The sequence below is a fragment of the Psilocybe cubensis genome, chromosome 3 (assembly GCF_017499595.1).
Source record: "Psilocybe cubensis strain MGC-MH-2018 chromosome 3, whole genome shotgun sequence".
Classification (NCBI taxonomy): domain Eukaryota; kingdom Fungi; phylum Basidiomycota; class Agaricomycetes; order Agaricales; family Agrocybaceae; genus Psilocybe; species Psilocybe cubensis.
Genome location: NC_063001.1, coordinates 4,033,413 through 4,054,452, shown reverse-complemented (window position 1 = coordinate 4,054,452; position 21,040 = coordinate 4,033,413). Strand labels below are relative to the sequence as shown.

The 21,040-nt window shown below is 47.0% G+C and overlaps 8 protein-coding genes across 8 annotated transcripts; 6 read left to right on the top strand and 2 right to left on the bottom strand.

Moving 5' to 3' along the window:
- Window positions 1–119: 119 nt before the first annotated feature.
- JR316_0004107 (uncharacterized protein) lies at window positions 120–743 on the bottom strand (the record flags this gene model as incomplete). The annotated part of the gene is made up of 2 exons (XM_047889876.1): window positions 120–449; window positions 507–743. The coding sequence occupies 2 exons, from the start codon at window positions 741–743 to the stop codon at window positions 120–122; spliced, it is 567 nt and encodes a 188-aa protein (XP_047752250.1).
- Window positions 744–1,381: 638 nt separating this feature from the next.
- Window positions 1,382–2,568, top strand: JR316_0004106 (uncharacterized protein; the record flags this gene model as incomplete). The annotated part of the gene is made up of 4 exons (XM_047889875.1): window positions 1,382–1,429; window positions 1,501–1,588; window positions 1,656–1,927; window positions 1,987–2,568. 4 exons carry the CDS (start codon window positions 1,382–1,384, stop codon window positions 2,566–2,568), a joined length of 990 nt encoding a protein of 329 aa, XP_047752249.1.
- Window positions 2,569–2,752: 184 nt separating this feature from the next.
- JR316_0004105 (uncharacterized protein) lies at window positions 2,753–3,741 on the top strand (the record flags this gene model as incomplete). Its single annotated transcript, XM_047889874.1, has 2 exons — window positions 2,753–2,817; window positions 3,192–3,741. 2 exons carry the CDS (start codon window positions 2,753–2,755, stop codon window positions 3,739–3,741), a joined length of 615 nt encoding a protein of 204 aa, XP_047752248.1.
- Window positions 3,742–4,535: 794 nt separating this feature from the next.
- Window positions 4,536–4,821, top strand: JR316_0004104 (uncharacterized protein; the record flags this gene model as incomplete). The annotated part of the gene is made up of 3 exons (XM_047889873.1): window positions 4,536–4,590; window positions 4,645–4,710; window positions 4,763–4,821. 3 exons carry the CDS (start codon window positions 4,536–4,538, stop codon window positions 4,819–4,821), a joined length of 180 nt encoding a protein of 59 aa, XP_047752247.1.
- Window positions 4,822–4,905: 84 nt separating this feature from the next.
- Window positions 4,906–7,277, top strand: JR316_0004103 (uncharacterized protein; the record flags this gene model as incomplete). Its single annotated transcript, XM_047889872.1, has 9 exons — window positions 4,906–4,953; window positions 5,004–5,700; window positions 5,754–5,824; window positions 5,877–6,288; window positions 6,340–6,377; window positions 6,435–6,647; window positions 6,700–6,864; window positions 6,924–7,123; window positions 7,181–7,277. The coding sequence occupies 9 exons, from the start codon at window positions 4,906–4,908 to the stop codon at window positions 7,275–7,277; spliced, it is 1,941 nt and encodes a 646-aa protein (XP_047752246.1).
- A 3,516-nt stretch (window positions 7,278–10,793) lies between these two features.
- JR316_0004102 (uncharacterized protein) lies at window positions 10,794–11,437 on the bottom strand (the record flags this gene model as incomplete). The annotated part of the gene is made up of 3 exons (XM_047889871.1): window positions 10,794–11,102; window positions 11,165–11,222; window positions 11,286–11,437. 3 exons carry the CDS (start codon window positions 11,435–11,437, stop codon window positions 10,794–10,796), a joined length of 519 nt encoding a protein of 172 aa, XP_047752245.1.
- A 1,950-nt stretch (window positions 11,438–13,387) lies between these two features.
- On the top strand, window positions 13,388–14,129 carry JR316_0004101 (uncharacterized protein; the record flags this gene model as incomplete). The annotated part of the gene is made up of 2 exons (XM_047889870.1): window positions 13,388–13,549; window positions 13,761–14,129. 2 exons carry the CDS (start codon window positions 13,388–13,390, stop codon window positions 14,127–14,129), a joined length of 531 nt encoding a protein of 176 aa, XP_047752244.1.
- A 1,963-nt stretch (window positions 14,130–16,092) lies between these two features.
- JR316_0004100 (UBA domain-containing protein 7) lies at window positions 16,093–19,709 on the top strand (the record flags this gene model as incomplete). Its single annotated transcript, XM_047889869.1, has 3 exons — window positions 16,093–17,430; window positions 17,528–19,549; window positions 19,608–19,709. The coding sequence occupies 3 exons, from the start codon at window positions 16,093–16,095 to the stop codon at window positions 19,707–19,709; spliced, it is 3,462 nt and encodes a 1,153-aa protein (XP_047752243.1).
- Window positions 19,710–21,040: the final 1,331 nt, after the last annotated feature.

Below are 21,040 nucleotides of genomic sequence, written 5' to 3'. Positions count from 1 at the left end.
AGAGGAATTTTTAAATGAGATGGCGTGACCTCTGAGAGGAACAACGCAGCATCAGGATGGCCGCTTGCACTAGGGTATGTTGAGCAGATTGTATCAATGAATAGAGGAAAGAAAACTTACTAGAGATTTGCAAGAGTAGCCATGTCCGTTGGAATGTCTGGTAGAATGTGTTCATCGTCCTTCATACCGCGCATTCCTGACAAGATTTGGTAGTGTAGCGAGGCGCAGTACACATTCCCGATTATTTTCCCCACAACACCCTTGAAGTGGTTACGCGCCAGACAGAGTAATAGCGTTGATTCCGAGGGCCCGCCCTGGGTGAAAGCGGATGACGGCGTGTCACTGATAGAAGGGGTGTTGATGTTTCTGTGCGACTTAGAGTCGGCTCTGAGGATGCGCTTCCTGGCAGAGCAGAGCATTGCCGGCCAGTCCTTCAAGTCATCTACAAGCTACAATAATTGTTTGAAAATTAAGAATTAACATTGAGTGACTTCATGATCGCATACCTTGAACCGTGAAAATATTTCCTTAGTTCCTGTGCTGGCCTGTATTTCATTCAGGGGCACGGTCACCGGCAATGATGGTCCAAAGGCTGCTGGCCACAACGCTACGAGATCGAGTAGACGGTATGCTGCAAATAAGCTACCCGCCTGCTCCCATGTAGCCGAGGTTACGCAGGGTGTCTCTACGATGCTGTTCTGAAGGGCAGCCAAGCTTTGCCTATACTTGATGGCCGCTCGCATGCTCGATGATGAAACATCGTAATTCAAAAAGGTGAAGTCCTCATATCGTCGGAGGAAATCCACCATCCTCTACAGAAACTTGATATTAGTACCATAAATGGCAATCCAATTAAGACCTACGCGGAGTGGGTGCAACTCTGGCAACATGTTTTCCAGAGTCTGACGAACGACCTGCGTTTCGAAGGGAAACGCCAGAATTTCTTCAGCTTGGAGTCGGGCAACGGGGGAAATCTTCTGGGCTTGCACTACAAAACTTCAACGTCTCACCCTGCATTCTATTTCTTTGGGTACTTACTTTTTTTTGTGTGTTTTTTTCTGGTGTCTCAAATTTTCAACTAGATGAATTTTAACTGAACGAAAACTATTATAGAGTGTCTAGAGTATTGTCTATGTCTATTTTATTAGAATGTATGTTAAATCTATGGGGAGGGGTACTACGCTATGATGAACGGAAAGAAAAACAATCAAGTTGGAAACACGCTATTTCCGGAGCGATTCTTTAGGGTAGGTTTCCCGTCCTGAAGTCACGAGTTGGTTAAAAAAACGCCCCCTTACATCAGATCTAAAAATAAATTATCACAAGTTAAGATGATAAATTAAGTGAGATGAACATCGATTAACAGTCTTTAAGACCCACAATGTCTAGTTATAAACGCAGACGACTTGACAGCCTAGGCAACCACACAGTGTGTACTAATCCAACCCTCCATCTAATCACTGACTTCAGGGAAATTTAATTATGATCTCAAAAAATCAGGACATTAATCCCTTCATAGACATTGAAGCAGCGGTTTCCGATGATGATGAAAGTTCGGAAGAGCTTGATTATGAAGGGGGCCAACTACGTATGTTCCAATAATTTACATATATTCTGCTCAATATGTACTGATGCTAATGGGTTCTGACATACAGTGAATGATAACGATGAATACTCTGAGGATGAGGAACGTGTTGCACACTCTCGGCTATATCATGCCATGCAAAATACAGATAACGCTGATGAATGGAGCGATTTGTTGCCCATGCTTCTGCCTTCACGCATGAAAATTTGTCCTGACAATGATATAGAGCCATCTAGTTCACGAGAACTTATACAGAAATATGGCAATCCCCAACCAGGAGGACTTGGTGATAATAATTATATGCCTTCCGCGACTGATATCATGTATGAAATAGGTTGCAAGGTACGCAAAAATAATATAAGTCTTCAGTCAGCATTTATTGATCACCTTATGAGTGATAGGTTGGACGCGAAGAGGCCGTCGCTTTCAAAATTATGCAGATGTCAACGAACCCTACATTTCCCATCATCCTTGCCCGGTCTGTCTTCGCTCAATCCTCAATTCCTGGGAGAATCTACGTCGAGGCGCCATCAATGCAACATGCGCATACGTTAGCCTGCCTCGTTAGAGAGCTTAATCCGACACATTTAGTTAGGCTATCCTCGGAGAGATGTATGGAGATCCTATCTCATCCCCCACCCTCACGCCCTGAAGACCAATTGTGGGTCAAGGTTGCTGGAAAGCGTAAGGCTTGGACGACCTACGCAAATGCTACCGGCCTTGTGTTCACATTCCAGGGTCGGAAAAGTGTTGTTCTTATCCCCAGACCTCCGGACAACATCAAGAAATCGCACCTCGACAGGATATTCCAGGATGGATTTATTATCACGGATTTCGACGCCATCGATCTCAAATATCTTTCCAATGTCCTCCCAACATCGTCCGAGTTGGAGCAATTTCGCGAGTGTCCATTTGTAACGACGGAGACCTTAGCGCAAGCCTCGAAAGCCATCTCCATGACTCGACTGAAACAATATGATTGAGTCAAAATTATTGGTGGAGAATACTTAGGTCTTTTTGGAACGGTCAAGAGTGTTTCTGACGCTGAGGTGGAAGTGCACATCCCCTCCCAAGGTATAACACAAGCAGTTGCACTACACGATCTACGTGCAGCTTTCCAGATAGGCGATAGTGTTGAAGTCGTTGAAGGGGATCACAAAGATCTCCATGGATGGGTGTCAGACTTTGATGGAAGATCTGTTTGTATTATCGCCCCAGAGCACGAACGCGAAGTAGGTGAACTGTCATTCTCTTTGTCTCAGTAGTGTTCAACACATTTTTCAGGTCATTGTGCCCATCCACACAGTCATATTCTACGTCCCCCCTGCCCATGCTACTCTTCGCCCGCGAAAGCGTCATTCGTCAAAGCTTGGAGAAAGAGACCACAACGACGTCTATATAGGTTTGAGTGTCATCGTTGTCGGGAATAATACATTCAAGGGGTACTATGGCATCGTTAAAAGCACTACCCCCGACGGCTTTGCAGACGTTGAGCTGGAAGCTCGTAACCAGAGGGTGGAACGTATTAAAATATCACATTTAATTATACAGTATGTGGTTTCACTTGATTCGTTGACTGTCAGGTGCTTACTGACATTGTTTCAAGCAACCGAGAACATATAAATTCCGCTCAAGACCCCGGGCCTTCTGGTGGAGCAACTCCAATGCCGTCCACAGTAGCAAGTTTTCTGTCTCCTGCATGGAATCCGTATTCAGCAATACCTGTACACTCGGCGGTGGAAATTGCAGAACTACCCTCAACCGTCGCTCACTGGCTAGATACGAAATACGATAAGCTGAAAGGATTACGATTAAAAGTCGTAGACAAATCCAAGGGCGACCATCAAGTGGCGATGGAACTTCTCAGCCTTACCGACGATACTGCCCACCTAGCATTACTGGGACGTACACTGACATTACCGAAATCAGTGTTGTTTCCAATTCATCCTGTAAAAAAGGACGACTTTGTTACACCGCTTGAGGGCGATTCAATGGGGATTATATTCAGGATACGATCAATAGACAAGGATATTTGCGTTGTACATAAATATCCTGTTACTCGTATGAAACGCGGTGATACATTCCCAACTTTTCCGACAACATCTTTGATTCAAATCTTCCCCCCGTCCCGTGGTGTCAAAGTTGTAAATATGTAGGGTGCAGCATTACTTGTATCTCGAACACGGACTTGTAGACATATACGGGTTTTATGTCATTCTATTTAAGTGTATTTCGGCAATCAACAGTGCTAATGGTTCGTAATGTGTTGATTGTCTTGAACTTAAGCCACCACCACCACACCAAATTGTTGCCTATCTTTATCATGAACCATTCCAATAGCAACAACGCTTCGCAACCTCAAAGTCGCCGCCTCCCTAGCATACCCGAAGAGGCAGAGTTCTTCGTTTTAGGTCTATTTTCATGTTTTAATCCACCTTCCTCTAGAATCAAGGCATAGAGGCCGTTAAAAAGGCTCTTGACCAATTTCAACTCACTGAACAGAGGTGTCTAGAAGTTCAGGCAGAGCTACGTTGTTATATGGACAACATTATGCGAGCATATAAATCCAATGAAGATCTTCTGTTTGAAACCCAGCTCGAAATCGCCCGTCTACGGGTATCCCTCATTAGTCGGGGAATACCTATTCTAATGCACTCTCAGGATAATCCGCGATCATGATAGGTGCAGTCTTTTCCCCTCTGAGATGTAACTTTACTTAACTCTAAGTAGGACATGGAATCTGACTATAATGTATATGTGATATATTGTAGTAGATAGGGGTACTGTTTCAGTACCTGTAATTTCTATATGGCACGATATATTTTTGACTGATGTCCGTCGCCTTAAATTTTGAAAAGAGGCTAATTTCGCATACCTCCGGATCGTAGCTTGACATAATTCACCACCCCTTGTCTCTATTTCTGCATTACAACCGTCAAACCAGCCCAATATGCCACCTAAAGGATCCAAAAAGAAAAAGGCGGTTGTCAATGCCACGGTTGAAGGTATCATCTATATATCCTCATTACATCCGCATACTTAATGTTTTATCCATCTAGGACAAGAGGTTGAACAGGGTCCGAGCTCCGTGGCAGAAAACGAGCCACCTCAGGCTCCTGAAGCAGGTCTGTACTAGCATTTTCTTTGTTGAGATTCACTGAACTCCTTATTAAAAAGACCACAATGGCCGTCCTATCCGAAGCACCCGTGGTCTTGGTGGAGTAAATGCTCGGTAGGAGAAAACATCTAACATCATTTTTATTGACTTCGAGAAGGCTGGGAAGAGGAAGTCAAGGGCCGCCAATGTGGATACTAGCGCCATGCCTGAAAATGAGATGGCGCCTCCCTTGAAGAAACCTCGCAATGGGGTGAGTCTACTGTTCTAATCTTAAATTTGCTATCTTCCAAGCACGTCTAGGTTACCGTTGTGTCGCATGTAGGTCCCCCTATTCAAATGCAACCAAGGCCAACGCCTTCAGTTGCTCCTTGGGATGTCCAACAAGTCCAACCAAGCCCACGACAATCTCAGGGTGCCCCCCCTCCTGTCCAGATCCAACGTGCAGCTCAGAGAAATCAGGAGCACTCAGAGCTTGATCATGCTGTCCAAAGACCCACTGCCCCCATCCAGCGCCCCGCTGCTCCGGTACAACAGCCAGCACATCCTGTCCCGCGCCCCGTACAACATGCAGCACATCCTGTCCCGCGCCCTGTACAACACGCAGCAAATCCTGTTCAGCGTTACGCTGCCCCTGCGGCAGAGAATTCTGTCCAATACTACAATGCCCCCGTACAACAACCAGTGCATCCTGTAACACAACATGCCCCCGTACAACAGCCAGTGCATCCAGCAGCCTATAACGCCCACCAAGAGGCTAGCATCAGCCATCAAGACGAGGAGGAGCAACAAGATTACGAAGGCATAGAGCAGGAGGAAGATGAGGAGGAGGAAGAGGGGGATAGTGACGGTGAAAGGCGATCTGAGGAAGCATCAGGGGACGAATGCATGCAAGGAATTGATGAAGAGAATATTGGGGATGAAGAAGCTCTCCAATATGTCGACGGTGATGAAGGTTACGACAACGCGGGTCAAGATGATGAAGAGCCTGCTGCCCAGCGTTGGTTTAACTCCACCTTTATGTCGTGTTTGCTTACCACCTATGTTTGACAGTGGTTGATGAAGTTTCCGATGATGAAGAGGAGAGGAGAGCAAGGGCATTGCTCCGCCAGCCTTCCCCCCATGTAATCATTTCTCTGCTGTATTTAATGTCTAGCTAATGTATTATTGATATAGGTTGTGGAAGTAGAGGATGTTCTTCAAGAACACCGTCGTCGTAATCGGGCGAACAAGCCACCTCGCCCTGAGGCATTGCGCAAGGTGGCTGTTTCGCAAGGAGCTGTATCCCAAGGTTTGACAAGGGAGAACAACGAAGCATCTGACGATGATGAGGTGCTTGGTGAGGCATACATCGCTCATAAGAAGTCCAGTACTTCTTCTGCTAGGGAAGTATCCAAGCATTCAGTTGCATCCTTTACTGGTTACTGGAAAGATGTGCTCAAAATTGCACGCAAACTGATGTGCCTGTATGTAGTAGAGGAGGTCCCCTTTCCCACTCGGGAAAATCACTTATTAGTCGCCGATGGATGTGTGAAGATGGCAGTAACCGTGTTTGAAAGAATGAACACGGATAAAGTGTTGCCTGATAGTAAGTTCTGTCTTCTGTGATTTTAGTTAATTGGTTTACATAACTTTGCAGAGAAAAAAACGCTCCTAGACAGGAATACCGCCGTAACGGTATATTTTTAGCGTGTTCTTTTAAGGATATCGTACTAACGTGTCTGTTCTCATTAGGCATTTGTCTACGCGTCAACCTTCCGGGGAAGACTGAAGACGATGATCAGACCCCTGGTCAAAAATGCGTATGGCCTCGAAGTCCCGTCGGAGGTCATCGCCGCGAACCCCAATATGTTTGAAAATCAGATGGGGGAGATCGAATACATCAAGGACAGGGTAGCATATTGGCTACTCAATGGTAAATACCACCGGAGTGTTGCCAAAACCCGAGTGAGTTCGCCGTCCATTTTACCTGGCTTACCACTCATTGATTTGTTTCCAGTATCACGATGTCCCATTTGGACATCCTTTTGTGAAGAAGATCTGTCTGGACTTCTTCTACCATCCTACAAAAGGGGTTGCAGTCCCCATCAAAGGTCTGGAGACAAAGACGGATTTCTTCAAGACATCGCTTCCCCACAAAGCATTTGCGCTTGTGGCCAGTTGTGTAGTTCTGATTTCTCTCCTGCTATTGGCACTGCCTTGCTAACAAGCATTTTGCTGTAGATCCACAACTGTCTTGAGGAGTGGAGGGATGGGATTGACCCTGCAAGAGGTGGTCCGTGTTCGGGTATTGAATTCAAGGGAGAGGAGTACTCCCTGAGGTATGATGCCTGCATGTTGGTTGCAGCAGAGGCAGAGAAGGATACCTTGAACCAAGGTCCTCGCTTGGCTTGCTTATGTAGGGAAGTGGCTGAGGAAGGATGGTGTGTATCTTTTTTTATTCATTTCTTTCTTTGCATCATTTAGATCTCCATAATCAGTGCTATTATGAGGCCTACGAAGAACCCCCCCAACCCTTATAGGATGACTCTCCATTCTATCCCACAGGAGGAACTAGATTACGGTCCAGAAGGGTAGTTGGGTGAATGAGCGGGGCAGCTGCCGGGTGTGGATTAGAAGATACTGTCAGGGTTTCTCCAGTTTCCCCTCTTTATCTTCACAGAATTATCTTATCCTTTCATTATCTTATCAATTATCTGATTAGATAGTTTATTTCTTTCATCACAGCCTTCTTGCTCCACTTCTTTCTAGTAAATTCTATATGATTCCTAGTCTTACTCATCCTTTTTCTATATGATGTCACTTTTATTCTTTAACCTTCCTTTATGATGTAATGTAGGGAATATTCTAGAATAGCTGTAAAGTATAAATACTGGACTTGTAGGTAGCTGTAGCTTCAGCTTCAATCTCTTAGGATATCCACTATCATTGGTGTGATCTCTTAGAACCATTGAATCTCTCTCACTCTCTTATTCTCTCTTTGCTCTCTTACTCTCCCTCTGCTCTCTCTCTCTCTCTCTTGCTTAATCTTTGTTGGTGGCCTTGTCACACTGATTATAGTGTTGCCCTGACAGATACCATATTTAGATCGTCACGTATTAATAGTTATGCATCTACTAATAGAAACATGTTTGGTCCGATCCAAACATAGATTATCTATTTTTAAAATTGCCCATTTTAGTCAAAAATGGTTCGGTTTTCAGTGTGATATTGGCACTTGCAGGAATAGCCACACAACACTATACAAATGAAAGTGGATACTATATATGCCTTTGTACCTATTTGCAGTGTGTTATGATGTGCTACAAATCTGTGGTAGCATGCTACAAATCTGTGGTAGCATGCTACAAATCTGTGGTAGTATGCTACAATTTGTATGTCAGTTGTATACAGAGGGGTATGGACCATGGTAAGCATGCTACACGCCGCTACACAGCACTCGCGTTACAATACAGATCACTACAGAGTACCATGTCACGTTGGTACCAAGCTACAGGTACATCAGTGTGTGTTACCCAAATGGGACCGTTACTATGGGCACTACAGAATTACGTATCACTACGGATCATTACCTACTTGGCCCCGGTATTGCTGATGCATTCGCATTCCATGTCAGACAACCACGCCTGGCGGAGCTCACTCAACGCTTCCTTTACGACCAACTTGTTGCTGCCAATGCCGACCTTCGGTTACATATCCAAACCAATGATTCCCTTCCCAGTCTCGCCGGTTGCACTTTTCGACTATTTACTTCTGCTCGCGCCATCTACTTCGCACCCAGTGATCTTTCTGGATCCAATGGTCTTTATTATGAAATGATTCGCTCAACCCCGTCGTGGCACAAAGGTCCTGCACGGCGTGACTGCGTGTTCATTGGTAATTCGGACTCTGACAAGGATGGATTCGCTGGTTTACATGTGGCACGTGTATTTCTTTTCTTCTCTTTTAAACATGCAGGTACTTTGTATCCGTGTGCGTTGGTCCAATGGTTTTCACACATTGGAGACAAGCCATGTCCAACTACTAGAATGTGGAAAGTCAAACCGGACCTAGAGAGACGCGACCAGCGATATGGCCAACGACGGCGGATGAGCGTGGTTCATCTTGATTCTATTTATCGAGGTGCACACTTGATTGGGGATGCTGGGAAGGATTTTATTCCTCTCGACACCAAGTTTGATTTTTCAAAATCTCTTGATTCATTTCGTTCTTTCTATGTTAACAAGTATGTAGATCATCATGCACATGAGATAGCTTTTTAGATACCCCCAAAAGACCTTTTTTGATGCTTTATCAACGAGAAATTAACTAAAGTGAATGAACTTGTGAAAGTGTATAAAAAGATGCAACAGAAGCAGTAAGCTTCCAAAAACAAAGGCAAAAGACGCAAAAGTGAAAGCAGAAGTTGAAAAAGCGGGAGAAAGTCCTAGCACAAGTGATTGTCCCGCAAGCGCTAGAGGGTGTACTTTTACTGATGCCTTCCATCCTTCCTGCAGCTTTACTGGCCGTAAACGTGGATACAAGCACTCGATGTACGAGATTATTTGCGCCACAGTGGCTTTATGTCCATGACTGCACACAATGACGAGCGCGACGGCCTTCCATTTGGAAAGTCCTCTTGAACCAAAGGGAGTATGTCCCATTGGCCAAGCGTGCACTAATGGGACATTATCTGGAACCCCCAGAGCCATGCGAATTGCAGACTCTGTGTCATTGACCAACGGCAGAATAGATTTTTGCAATTCACTTTGTGTACGTGGAGCCGTATAGTAGGCGTCGTAATCAAAATAATCGTCACAGTTGAATGCATGTGAGCTCGAGTTGGATGAAGTTGCAAGAGACATGGTAATTGAAGGAGGTAAACGAAGTTTGAGAGGTGTAGACACTGCTGGAAACACACGTTGACGAGGAGTGGCGTATTTAAAGAAAGCGCATATAATCAACATCAGATTCTCCTCCTGAGTCAGATTACAGTAGAGAGATGTCAACAGATAGTAATGCTAATCGATAACCACCTTTCTGGGCTCTATAAACAATCCTATCTATTCCACGAGGTTTTTCTGCTGACATGTCCTTGACACGTCCTTGGTATTCACTCAGCGTCATGCACTCCAGTAGAGTGTTTAAAATATGTCAAACGTTCCCAATTTAACGATAGGAGAACAACTCTTTGGATAGCTAGAAGCCGTTTCTCTTATCAATCAAACAGAAGCAGGGAATATGTCAAATGGGCCTTCTGGGCGTGAGTTCCCTTTCTACAACGGGTGCTGTCGACCCACAACCTCACGTTTTGGGATATATTTCTCATGAGCAAACCAACGGTGATACATTTCCTCGCGACCCAAGCTTCAATGAATCTATTATCTACTTGCTCTCGTTGAATGGTCGAACCTGTTGGTTTAATTAAGCGCCCGTCCGTTTCCATTTCAAATTGTCTGGTAGGGCGTAGCAAGTACTCCTCAGTTTCATCATATCATGTGGAGGTTGTCCGTCATGGATTGGATCATTACTGAGGCCGTCGATTATCTGGATCGCTCAATGACCTAAAATGCTCAAACAGGAAATTACTTTCGTCGGCCAGGTACAAACCGGACTAACCTCATGGTTAGGGCGTGTCCGGGAACACATCAGACCCTACCGCACCCGGAGCGCCCCGCTCGTACCTGTGTATCGGAGACAGCGCTGGCGAAGATCAAAATTACAGGAACTCGTTTGTCGATCTCAGCATGAATCTTGTGTCCCTTCTTCCCAGAGTGGAAAATTCTTTCGGCGGGGTCAAATCCCAATGGGTCCTTCCTTCGGTTTCTGTACGCCCACTAGAACGTCCTTTGCATAGGCCGCGGCCTGCTCAGGCTCCGAGAGATGAATATCATGCATTTTTGTTCTTGATGTAGACATTCAATGAAACCTCCCTGGAATTGACGCCCTGGATGATGAATCATAGAATTTCTGCGTAGGGAGATAGAGGGTAATATGCCAATGGTATAAACGGATATATGTGATAAGTACAAGGTAGTTTGGCCATGTGAACGAGCAATCAGCAAGAATATAAAAAAACACAAATCATACTGAGATCGTCAGAGAAATCATCCATTAGCTCGAGCGCCGTCCTAATGTCCTGATATCCGGTGTTCCATCATAAGACGCACTGATCAGAGCTTCGTCCCAATGCGAATCTGGGCCTCCGACCCTCGCGCACGCGTCCTTGTCCATATTTCTGAAGAAATCTAAGTTCGGATCATTCCACTGCACGAGGCGCATGCGTTCCATGTATCCCTCATTATCGAGAAGTATGAGAACGAATCGAATGCGCGTGTAGTCAGTTGGATCGATGGGAGTATTCACGTCTTCACCCAGTTCAGCTACAATGTCTGTGAAGCGGGCCACAGTCGCCTCAACGACCTGGGATTAAACAAGTTAGCACGTATTACTCGCTGCTCCAAACACGCGAAGTATCGACCCACCTGATATTGTTTTACGGTATCATTTTCCCCTGGCCGTCGCACAACAAGGAGCTTCATACTAAAAGAAAAAGAAAAAGCTGTGATATTCATAGACAAGTTGAACACAGGGTGTGTGGCGCACCAATGAGTCATAACTCTATCTTTCGGATGATTTGCGAGGTTCAAGGATATCGCCGCGAAGTTTTGGAACAGAGGCCGCCAAATTTGCATCCACCGTGAGAGCGCGCGATCAGCTTGGATATTCAGCCACTCCTCCGAGTTCTTTTCCGGCATCTCTTCCTTCGAGCGGACCTTCGAAGGATCGTTGGGGGATCTGACAGACGGATGGATAATGCAGTTTTGCTTGTGACTCGCTTTCCACGACGCGGTTTGGCACTCCTTGGACTATAGGGTTTTGAGAAAGTTAATGGTAGTATAAAATAGGTTATGTCGCGTCATTATAACGCCCCTACTCACGCAATATGTTACTAGCCTGAATAAAGCCCGTGAGCATCTGCTTCGCGTCCCGGAGTGGGTGTTGAATGCTTGAACTTACAGGCACCGCGAACAACGTTTGGTCTCCTTGCTAGACATTTCTTTGTTGCAATAGTAGCATGTGTAAGGCATTTTGTGGACTAGGGTGTACGATAAACACGGTGGGAGGGCAAACCACGTCAATGAGACGCGGTGGTTGAAAAGAAACGCAAATGTGGCGCACTGACCATGACACCAATTTGATTAAATCAATAAATCACGTGTGCGTCATAATGGGGAAGCGCTGACGCGAATAGGAGGGGATTTTTTCTGTTTTCACGACCTTGATTGCTACCATAGACATCGATAGATTGGGATGGGGTTATTCATTTTGAATGATTTAAAAATGAGGCCTTATTCAATATTAAATAAAAGGAGTGGATCACACTCTTCACACTCAAGCGATGTAACGGAACCCTATTACACTCGCTATTTGTAGATGTATCTTCTCACCGGAAAACACACAGTCACCATGGGGCTAGAATGGAGAGTGGAACGGCTCTTCATTTGGATAACGGGTGGGGTAATTGAATGTTAAAGGAAATCATTCGGCCTTGGAGCCAAAAAGAACCAGGGAAAGCAACGGTGATAGGACCCCGCGACTCTTGTTCCACTTCCGATTCTCAGCAATCCGAGTTCTTGGGCGCCTATTTCACTGTGAAAGCTTGATCATACGCTTGAAAAGATTGAGCAAGACCTCCCACAGACGTATCATTATAATTATTAATAGATATAACGAAACCCCTCTCGTCAATATTTGCTGTCACCAAGAATAGGACATCAGAAAGGTATTCTATATTGGGGTTGTGGGTCAACAATATCAACATTTATACGTTTTCGTAGACCTAAATAGATATATTAAGCGAGGTTCCTAGAATAAAACAACAACCCATTTTTTAGACGGAGTTGCTTCCAAACTTTAGTTGTTGTCTGTTAAAATCTTATGCCTTGTAAGTTGTGTAGCCTTCCATTCCACTAGACAATGATCATGGGTATAATATACAAAGGTGGTCCACATGATGACCAATCAATTTATGCTCAGTACCTCTTCGGCCGACTGAAACACCCGGTCCATAAATATGTCCTGCGAAATCCAGGATAAATGGTTCGAACCAATGAAGAAGATCATGTGAAGGGCGTCTAAGTGACCGGGTTCAACCTTATTAAAATAAAACATATTAGCCCTTTATGCGGATGCTCAGGAGAGCCTACAAAACCTTGTCCGGCAGTGGATAGATCCTTTTATTGATCTAGACTTTTATCATCGCACCCTGCGGATGATCCTTCGGCACTCTAACAATTAGCATCTTACATTTCCCAATTCCTCGGACATGTAGCTCCTGAGACTATTTTAATAATAATGCACATTTTTTACGACGTGGGCTAACTGTAACAAGCTACTTTATGTTTAGCTATTGTACTCATGTAGGACAATTTTCCATTTTTGACCCGTGTAGTCACTCCTTCGGGGAATGAGATGATATATCTCGTTACAGTCGTAGCATATAAAAGAAAGGTGACCCAAGTGTGCATTTGCACATCTTACTACACGACCTCCCTCTAGCCATCGCTTTTTACTTGCTTTCCAATCCATCGAAGCCAACTTCTCCCTGCCAATTTATGATGCCTATATTCCTACCATACAGCTACAACGTTTCTCAGATGGTTGACACTGACACAAGAGATCAAATGTTGTTCCCACCAATAGACATGGAGTCGTTTATCAACTTTGACTACGCCAGTGGATTAAGCCCGCCCAATATACCTTCCAAGCCTGCCGTTTTCGACAGCAGGATAAATCTAACCCTCCATAACTTGAAGAATCTCACCTTGTCGAGACCTACACCGCACGAGCTCGAACAATCTGATACGGTACGTCTTTGGTTCTTTACCATTCCCTCTCAAAGCTCTAAAGTACACCTGTGCGCAACAGATGAGGTACATACGTCCGTTGACTGTACCATCGGTTCCACGAATATCCAGTCTTCCCCTCCGGGTTTCCCTGAGATCATTAAAACAGCCTTCAAAGGTAGGTATATCAACATGATACAAACAAATGACTTATTCAATGGTCAACCAACAGGACATCAGTAAAGGCAAACACAATTTCACGCCTTACCATAAGCCAAGGCCCGCAAGGACTGCAATCGTCGACGAGACATATTATCTACCTCCAAGTGAATCCTACAACGAGAAAATTCTGCGTCTCAGGCTAGGAATATCCGAGAACGTTGACATCAGTTGTGCGTGGCCAAACGGCACAACGCCCTGGCATCGCCTTAGCAAGCCAGAAGCTGCAATGCTCGCAATATGGTTAACCAAAGACAAACGTGCGACTATCTCGGAGATCTTTGAGATAATCATGCACCAGTATCCGGCATTGAGAAAGACGAAGCGACATCAGGGATGGCAGGTGGGTGGTTCTTTCACTGGCATTAAAATGGTTATCTGAGTGGTTGGGTTGCTTCAGAGCACCATTCGTCATAACCTTTCAAATTATGCGGTGTTCATCCAGCATAAGAATATCGGGGGTAGGGGCGACTTTTGGGCGCTTGACTGTCGACGTACTGGATATAAACGTCAAAAATCGAAGAATAGTTCAACGGAATTACAATCCGTGAGTCTTGGACGTTTAGCAGTGCTTAGCTGTGTCGAGATTTTTCAGGATTGCTGAAGGCTGCTCCTCCAGGTAGAGACAAACTGTTGAATCGGACGGACTTCGGGTTTCTCTCCTTCCATGAGACTGAGATTGTTTGAGACAATATTCTGAAACGTCGTAAAGTCAGGTAAATTTGCGAATTCCGTATATAATATTGGGAGTAGAACAGTTCAATTTATCAACATACTCCATTCTTCTTGGGCATATAATTATAGAGCACCGTACTTGTGTGGCAGGTTCCCAATAGATAAATGGGATTTTAGTTGAATAGTTTCCATGTTTACAAATAAAGAATCGACGATCTTCAAGTATTGTTTGAGGTTGAAAAAATCAAATAGGTAAAGGTCTCTGAGATTAGTGATTGTAGAGCGCAAGATGAATTCTTTGTTCGAGTCAGTAATGAGCGACGAAGCTAAATTTTGAACTAGGGGTAAAAGTTCTCTGCATTGTTGATTTTAGGCTGATCTACCACGGCGCCGATGTTCCAGTTTGAATGCCCATAGTACTAGTAGTAATCTTCTGTATCGCATCCATACAAGATCCTCGTTCAACACCCCGCTCAAGACTCTAAATCATGTATAAGCCGCTGATCTCAACGGAGAAGTAACAATTAACAAATACCACTCATCATCCGACTCAAGATTGAATGGCATGTCCCAATCATGAATAATTGCACGAACAGACAAAACAGTTATGTTTGACAAGGCGGCTGTCAGGCGTTCCAATTGGAGAAGGTAGTTTGAGACGGTATGGATAACCGCAGCTCTCTTTTGAGCATCCATTAACTGTTCCGAGGACATGGCATCGCGATTACTGTGCATGGATGTTTTCCATGCGGACATCTCTTCAACAAAGTGACTGAGATCATTGGATTGCAAAGAGACGAAGAAGCGCTGGATGACGAGCGAGGTATCCATTATGTACAGGTCTGTCTAGCAGGAAGTGGCTCGAGGTCGTCGTGTAACGCAGGAATCTTACTTTCCCTACTATAGCCTGCTGCAAGATGCTTTTATCTTATATCCAGGCATTTAAAACTCAGCATTGTCGTATCCTGACTTGACATGTCCAATCAAAAACGCGGTTTTCAAGTCAGCCAGTCCTACCGCTCAACCCCGAATCGGAGTATGAAAAAATGTATGCCGCGCACGGCTCTGAGCACGTGCCGATACAGCATGTTTTGCCAAAACACCCTGAAATGCTGGTTTTGCTTGATTAACCAGGACCACGACATACGTCAAGTTACGTATCGTTTCGCAGGCGAACTTGCCTTTGTGAGTGGGTGCTTATTCGTGTAATGCTTTTGATTAAACCGATTTTTCATCATAGCTCGGAGTCGCAAAAGATATCCAATTTGTAAGCCTGAGATTCAGATATCGGTGGATATAGAGAGAGCCCTTGTCGCCGTTCGCCACGTCGTCACGCAGACCAGACGTAGTTGCACTGCACCCACCTGCTCATTTTGGATCCACATACACACGACTTGATTTAAAGAAGGAAGAAGGGTTGGTGGTATTTGAGGATAGGCGATTCGGTGGTGCGTCCCTTTACATGACTTGAATAATGCCATTTGATCTCACCATATTATTTTCTTCGATTATATCTAGCTTTTATTTGTGGTTTCGCCAATTTATTGTCAAAATCGCTGCCATCGACGGCGCTACCACCATTCAAGCATCGCATATTCATATTCATATCCATACGTCACTATCCAGACGATCCAGTCGAGAACAAGCACACCACCCCAACAACATTAATCATGTCCGACTCCTTCGCGGACCTCTGGTCCTCCTCCGCCCCGCTCTCCACCAAACCCAAACCACAAACACTCTCATCAGCTGCCTCCAGACAAACATCGAGCGCCAATGCGAACTACGGCGCAAACACAGGGAGCAAGCCCGATCTGTTCGCAATGCTTTCCTCTTCAGGGAGCGGGACGGCCACGCCGCGGTATGGCGGAGGGATGATGGGGAACACAAGCAGCAACGGCCTGAGCAATGGGAGCAGAGCGTCAAACCCTCCGTCGCGTACTATGACGCCGTCGTCGTCAGCCGTTCTCGGTGCGGGTGCGGGTGCGGGTGTTGCACGCACTACATCCGCAGCTGGGACATCGATCTCTCGTACGGGCTCAGCGGCGGGTGCGACTCCAGGAGGTGTAGATGCATTCAGTGACCTCTTTTCGCCGAGCTCTTCCACTATTTCAACATCAACAGCGGCGAACAAGAACATGACGCTCGCTGCGCGGCTTGCGATGGAGGCTGAGCAGAAGCGTGTTGGTGCGGGTAGTTTGGGCGGCGGAGCAGGCATCGGGCGATCATCGTCATCAGCCGGAGCCGGATCTCATGCAGGAGCGTCGGGAAGCGACGCTGCGTCTACGTGGGCCGGGCTCGACTCTTTAGCGGGAGGCGGGTCGATACTGAAAGCCGACCCACCGGCGTCGTCATCATCCACAACGGCGAGAAGTAAACCGAACATCGACGACGCGGATGATTGGGGGTTGGGTGACTTTGGAATGGCACCACCCATTTCGGCCCCCGTACCACCCACGACGAGACGAACGACGCGGACGCAGACGACGGCGCAATCTATCGCTGCCGCTGCTGCTGCTGCTGAAACGTCTCGGGAATCAGAGAAGAAACAGACGACAGGTGTCAGCCTTTGGGACCTAGACGATTTCAAAGACAACACCAACGATGATTCCGGCTTCCGAAGTGCACAGCAAAATAACGGGACTTCGAACGCGCGGACTTATTCCCCTGAACCGTCGTCGGCTGCTGCTGCTAACCCCCCACGCTCGTCGAAGCCACTTTTCTTCGAAGATGAAAATGATGTCGGCGTGGCATCACCCGACCAGGACTTTGATTTTGGAGCCAGGGAAGACTTGGATGATCGGGATAGGGTGCGTGATAGGGGAAGGGGGTTGTTGGACTTTGACGAGGGCGAGGATGACTTTGGGTTCGGTAGCAGTGAAAGACGGGGAGGGAATGCGAATGGAAACGATAGTCATAGAGCTGGCGATGAGGAGGATGATATCTTGGGAATGTTGAGCAAGCCTGTGGAAGTTGTGAAAGCGCGGGTTGAAGCTGATGGAGAGAGGGTACGTAAATCGTCTACTCTAAATATCTTTCTTCTCATTATTTCATCTTATTTTCTTTTACTTGACTATCTAATACTCGACATACTCCCTCATCCAGCAGCGGCTCCAACCCCCACGCGCACAAGCTCCGTCCAACGCATCGTCCAACCGACCACGACCATCATCTCCTCCTCCACACGTCCTCGGACAAATCGTCGAAATGGGATTCTCAATCACCCAGGCAAAAAAGGCGCTCGCCGGGACAAAAGACGGGATGGACGTGCAAGCAGCTCTGGAAAGTTTGCTCGGAGGAGGCGCGTCGGGTTCGCGATCCGGAACACCGCCCCCTGCTCCTCCTGTAGCAGCGCCAGCGCCAGCAGCAGCAGCTCGTGCCCGCGGACCGCCCAAGGGCCAAAAAGAGCGTGAAAGGGAGAGACTTGAAAAGCAACGTCTGGCTGCCGGCGCTGCGTCTTCCTCCTCGGGTGCCTCAGGAAGCGGTATTAGTGGGTCAGCGCTGAATGCAGACAATATCACGGAACAAGCGGACAAGCTCATCGCACAGGCGTCGGAGCTCGGGATGAACATGTTTAGCAAGGCGAGCGCGTTCTGGCGGGAGGGTAAGGAGCGCGTGGTGAAAGCGTACGAGGAGCGCGAGGCTGGCGGGGGCATTGCGGCGCTTGCGCCTGGGGCAAAGGCGCGTGGTGTGGGGAAATCCGGGGTGTCTGGCGCGGGTGGGAGGCCCAAGTGGATGGTGGATGGCCCTGAGCATGAGGGCCAGGACGAAGAAGGGTTCCCGAGACGTGTTGGGAAGCAGAAGGAAACCTCTGCATTCAGAGATGGGTGGGAAAGCGATGAGGACACTCGACACGATGACGCCCAGCGAGACCGTTCAGAGACGAAGGTGGTTGCTCAACAAGAGCAGCCTGAAGTTGAAGTCGATTTATTCGCTCCTGATGTTCCATCACAACCAACATCTCGTGGTGGACAGCGGCAGCAAGGATCGTCGTCTTCTATATCAACAGTTTCTGTCAGAGGACCCGCACGTCCATCACCTCCTGCGCCTTCTGCACAGCGTGCGCGCACGCCTGTACCGGCGCCCACACGCAACCTGCCAACAGCCTCCCCCTCCGCGCTTGCGCTGGCCCTCAAACACAAGACCGCTGGGACCGAGCAATTCAAGCTTGGGCAGCACGCCGCCGCTGCGGACTCCTACGGCCTTGCGCTGCAGGCGCTTCCCGACGGCCACCTTCTGCGCGTGCCGCTCCTCACCAACCGCGCAATTGCCCGCCTGCGCATCGGGGAGTACAAGACCGCGGTCGCGGACTGCGAGCGCGCTGTGGAGGGCGTCGTCGGCCGCACCATATTTGCAAGCGGTGCGGAAGATTCTGAGGGCGGATTTGGAGTTGACGATCCTTTGGCTGACAAACCCACGAAAGGGAAAAATAAGAGCACCCCTCCGCCCGTTATGCACCCTTCCACCATCCCACCCTCGATCCTATCAGCCGGCCGTGCAAAGGCCAACGACGGTGGGTGGGCGCACCCGCAGGGCCTCGGCGTCGACCTGCTGGATCAGTACGTGAAAGCGGTGAAACGCGCTGCGGAGGCGCTGGAGGGCCGAGAGCAGTGGGAGCAGGCGGGCGTGTGGTGGGGCGTGCTCGGGCGCGCGGCTGAGGGCGAGGCGGGCGCGTGGGTGCATGAAAGGGAACGGAAGGAGGCTGTGAGCGGTGGTGTGCGTTGTCGCAAGATGGTGGACGGGCCCGCCGCTCCAGCTAGGTCGGCAAGCACTATGCCTGCACCTAAACCCCAGACCCCCCAGACCAAACGACCCTCTCCGAAAGCTTCCGCAGCGTCGGTGTCGTCGGCGCCTTCGAAGGCGTTACGGGCGCTGCAGTCGAACAACGCACAGGCGGAGGCAGACGACGCTGCGAAGCACGCGCTCAAGGACACCGTGGACGCCCGGCTCTCAGCGTGGAAGGCGGGCAAGGAGACTAACATCCGTGCGCTCCTTGCCAGCTTGGAGAATGTGCTCTGGGAAGGAGATGTGATGCGCGGGCTGAAGATGGGTATGGCGGACCTCGTGAGTGCTGCACAGGTGAAAAAAGGGTATGTCAAGGCCATTGCGCGGGTGCATCCGGATAAAGTGAGTTGGAATCCGAGCTATCTTCGTGGTGCATACTGAACCGTTTTTGGATGTGTAGTTGAATGCGGGTAATTCGACGCTGGAGCAGAGGATGCTTGCGAATGGTGTGTTTGGAGGGCTGAATGAGGCGTGGATTGCGTTCCAGGCTACGCAGAAGTGATGATACAGCTTAGACATCTGGTTTCTTTTGTTTCCATTTTATTCCATTTTTTTTCTTTTCTTCTTTTGGGTCGTGGATAGGGTGGATCTCCTTGTTTCTGTCAACTTTTTTTTTCTTTTCACCCAACGCATGAATGTAGTGCGTATATTTATATATTATTAGCATTTGATGTATCTTCCATCTTCCTTCTAATTCAAATGTTGGTGATACTCGGGAACCGTTGGAACATGGGTGCATTTCAATCAGACGGGTTAAGATACACCCCATTTGTATATAATGATTCATTTGCTCTCCCAGTACCTGGCATCTCTAAGTAGAATCTTGCCGGTGTTTTCCAGTTTAACTGGAAGAATGTTTTCTATTTTGTCTTCCGGTTAAAATACGAGCATATTCTACACTTTGATGTCTATTCAACCCGGAATTCATTTTGACACCTTGATCAGGTACTTCATGTATAAGACAACTTCAAGGGTCATCTTTTATTCAGAATGTAAGAGAAATTGTGCAAGATTTGAGTCTTTCGTAGAAGTCAGTCTTGTATTCGGAAAATCCCGACGTGGAGGGGAAGACCCAATACTATCACGATCACGGAGATTCAAATATTTGAACAAAGTTGTGAATTACAGAACCTACACTCACCCAACTTGCTTCAAACTTTGCACACTACTAGTACAGCATATACACTCCTTTCACCTCAAATTTTAAGCCCGTAGCGCAAACGGTTGAGGAACAGGAGCAGTTCCGCGGCAGCAAGGACCCAAAATCATAGAGATTCAAATTTTTTGTCACGCATAGTCACGGTGCCGATTTCAAGCTCAGACGGCACACGTACGATCAGAATAATCCGACGACAAGCTAAGGCCCCGGTCGGTTTTGTATCTTTGTACGTTCCTTAGTACCACACTTTTCAGTCTGAAGAAGGGTATAAACTGGTTATTAAGCTTCCTAGTAGAGACTATGTACATAGAAAAAAAAGGTTAAGACTACAAATGCTAGCATGTATGTGTCAAAGTAAAAGTATGTAAAAGTTCCAAGAGTAGCATGTATAATAAGCCAAATGTGCGTAAGTTGCATCAACGTGGGGGTGAATTTTTTTATCTAAGTTGCGGTCAATTACACAGGACGCGACGCGTTTCAGACGGAGTTTGAACACATCAATGTGACTTTACAAGATGTCACTAATCAAGGAACTGGATTTACGGGATGAAATTTGTAGACAGTGATTTGATACTGTAATAAAAATGTGTACCAATTTCTGTGCTGATATCCTAAGTGGACAAAACAGAATTTGGCATTTGATGCCATGTTAACATGATGGATGGCTGAAGATC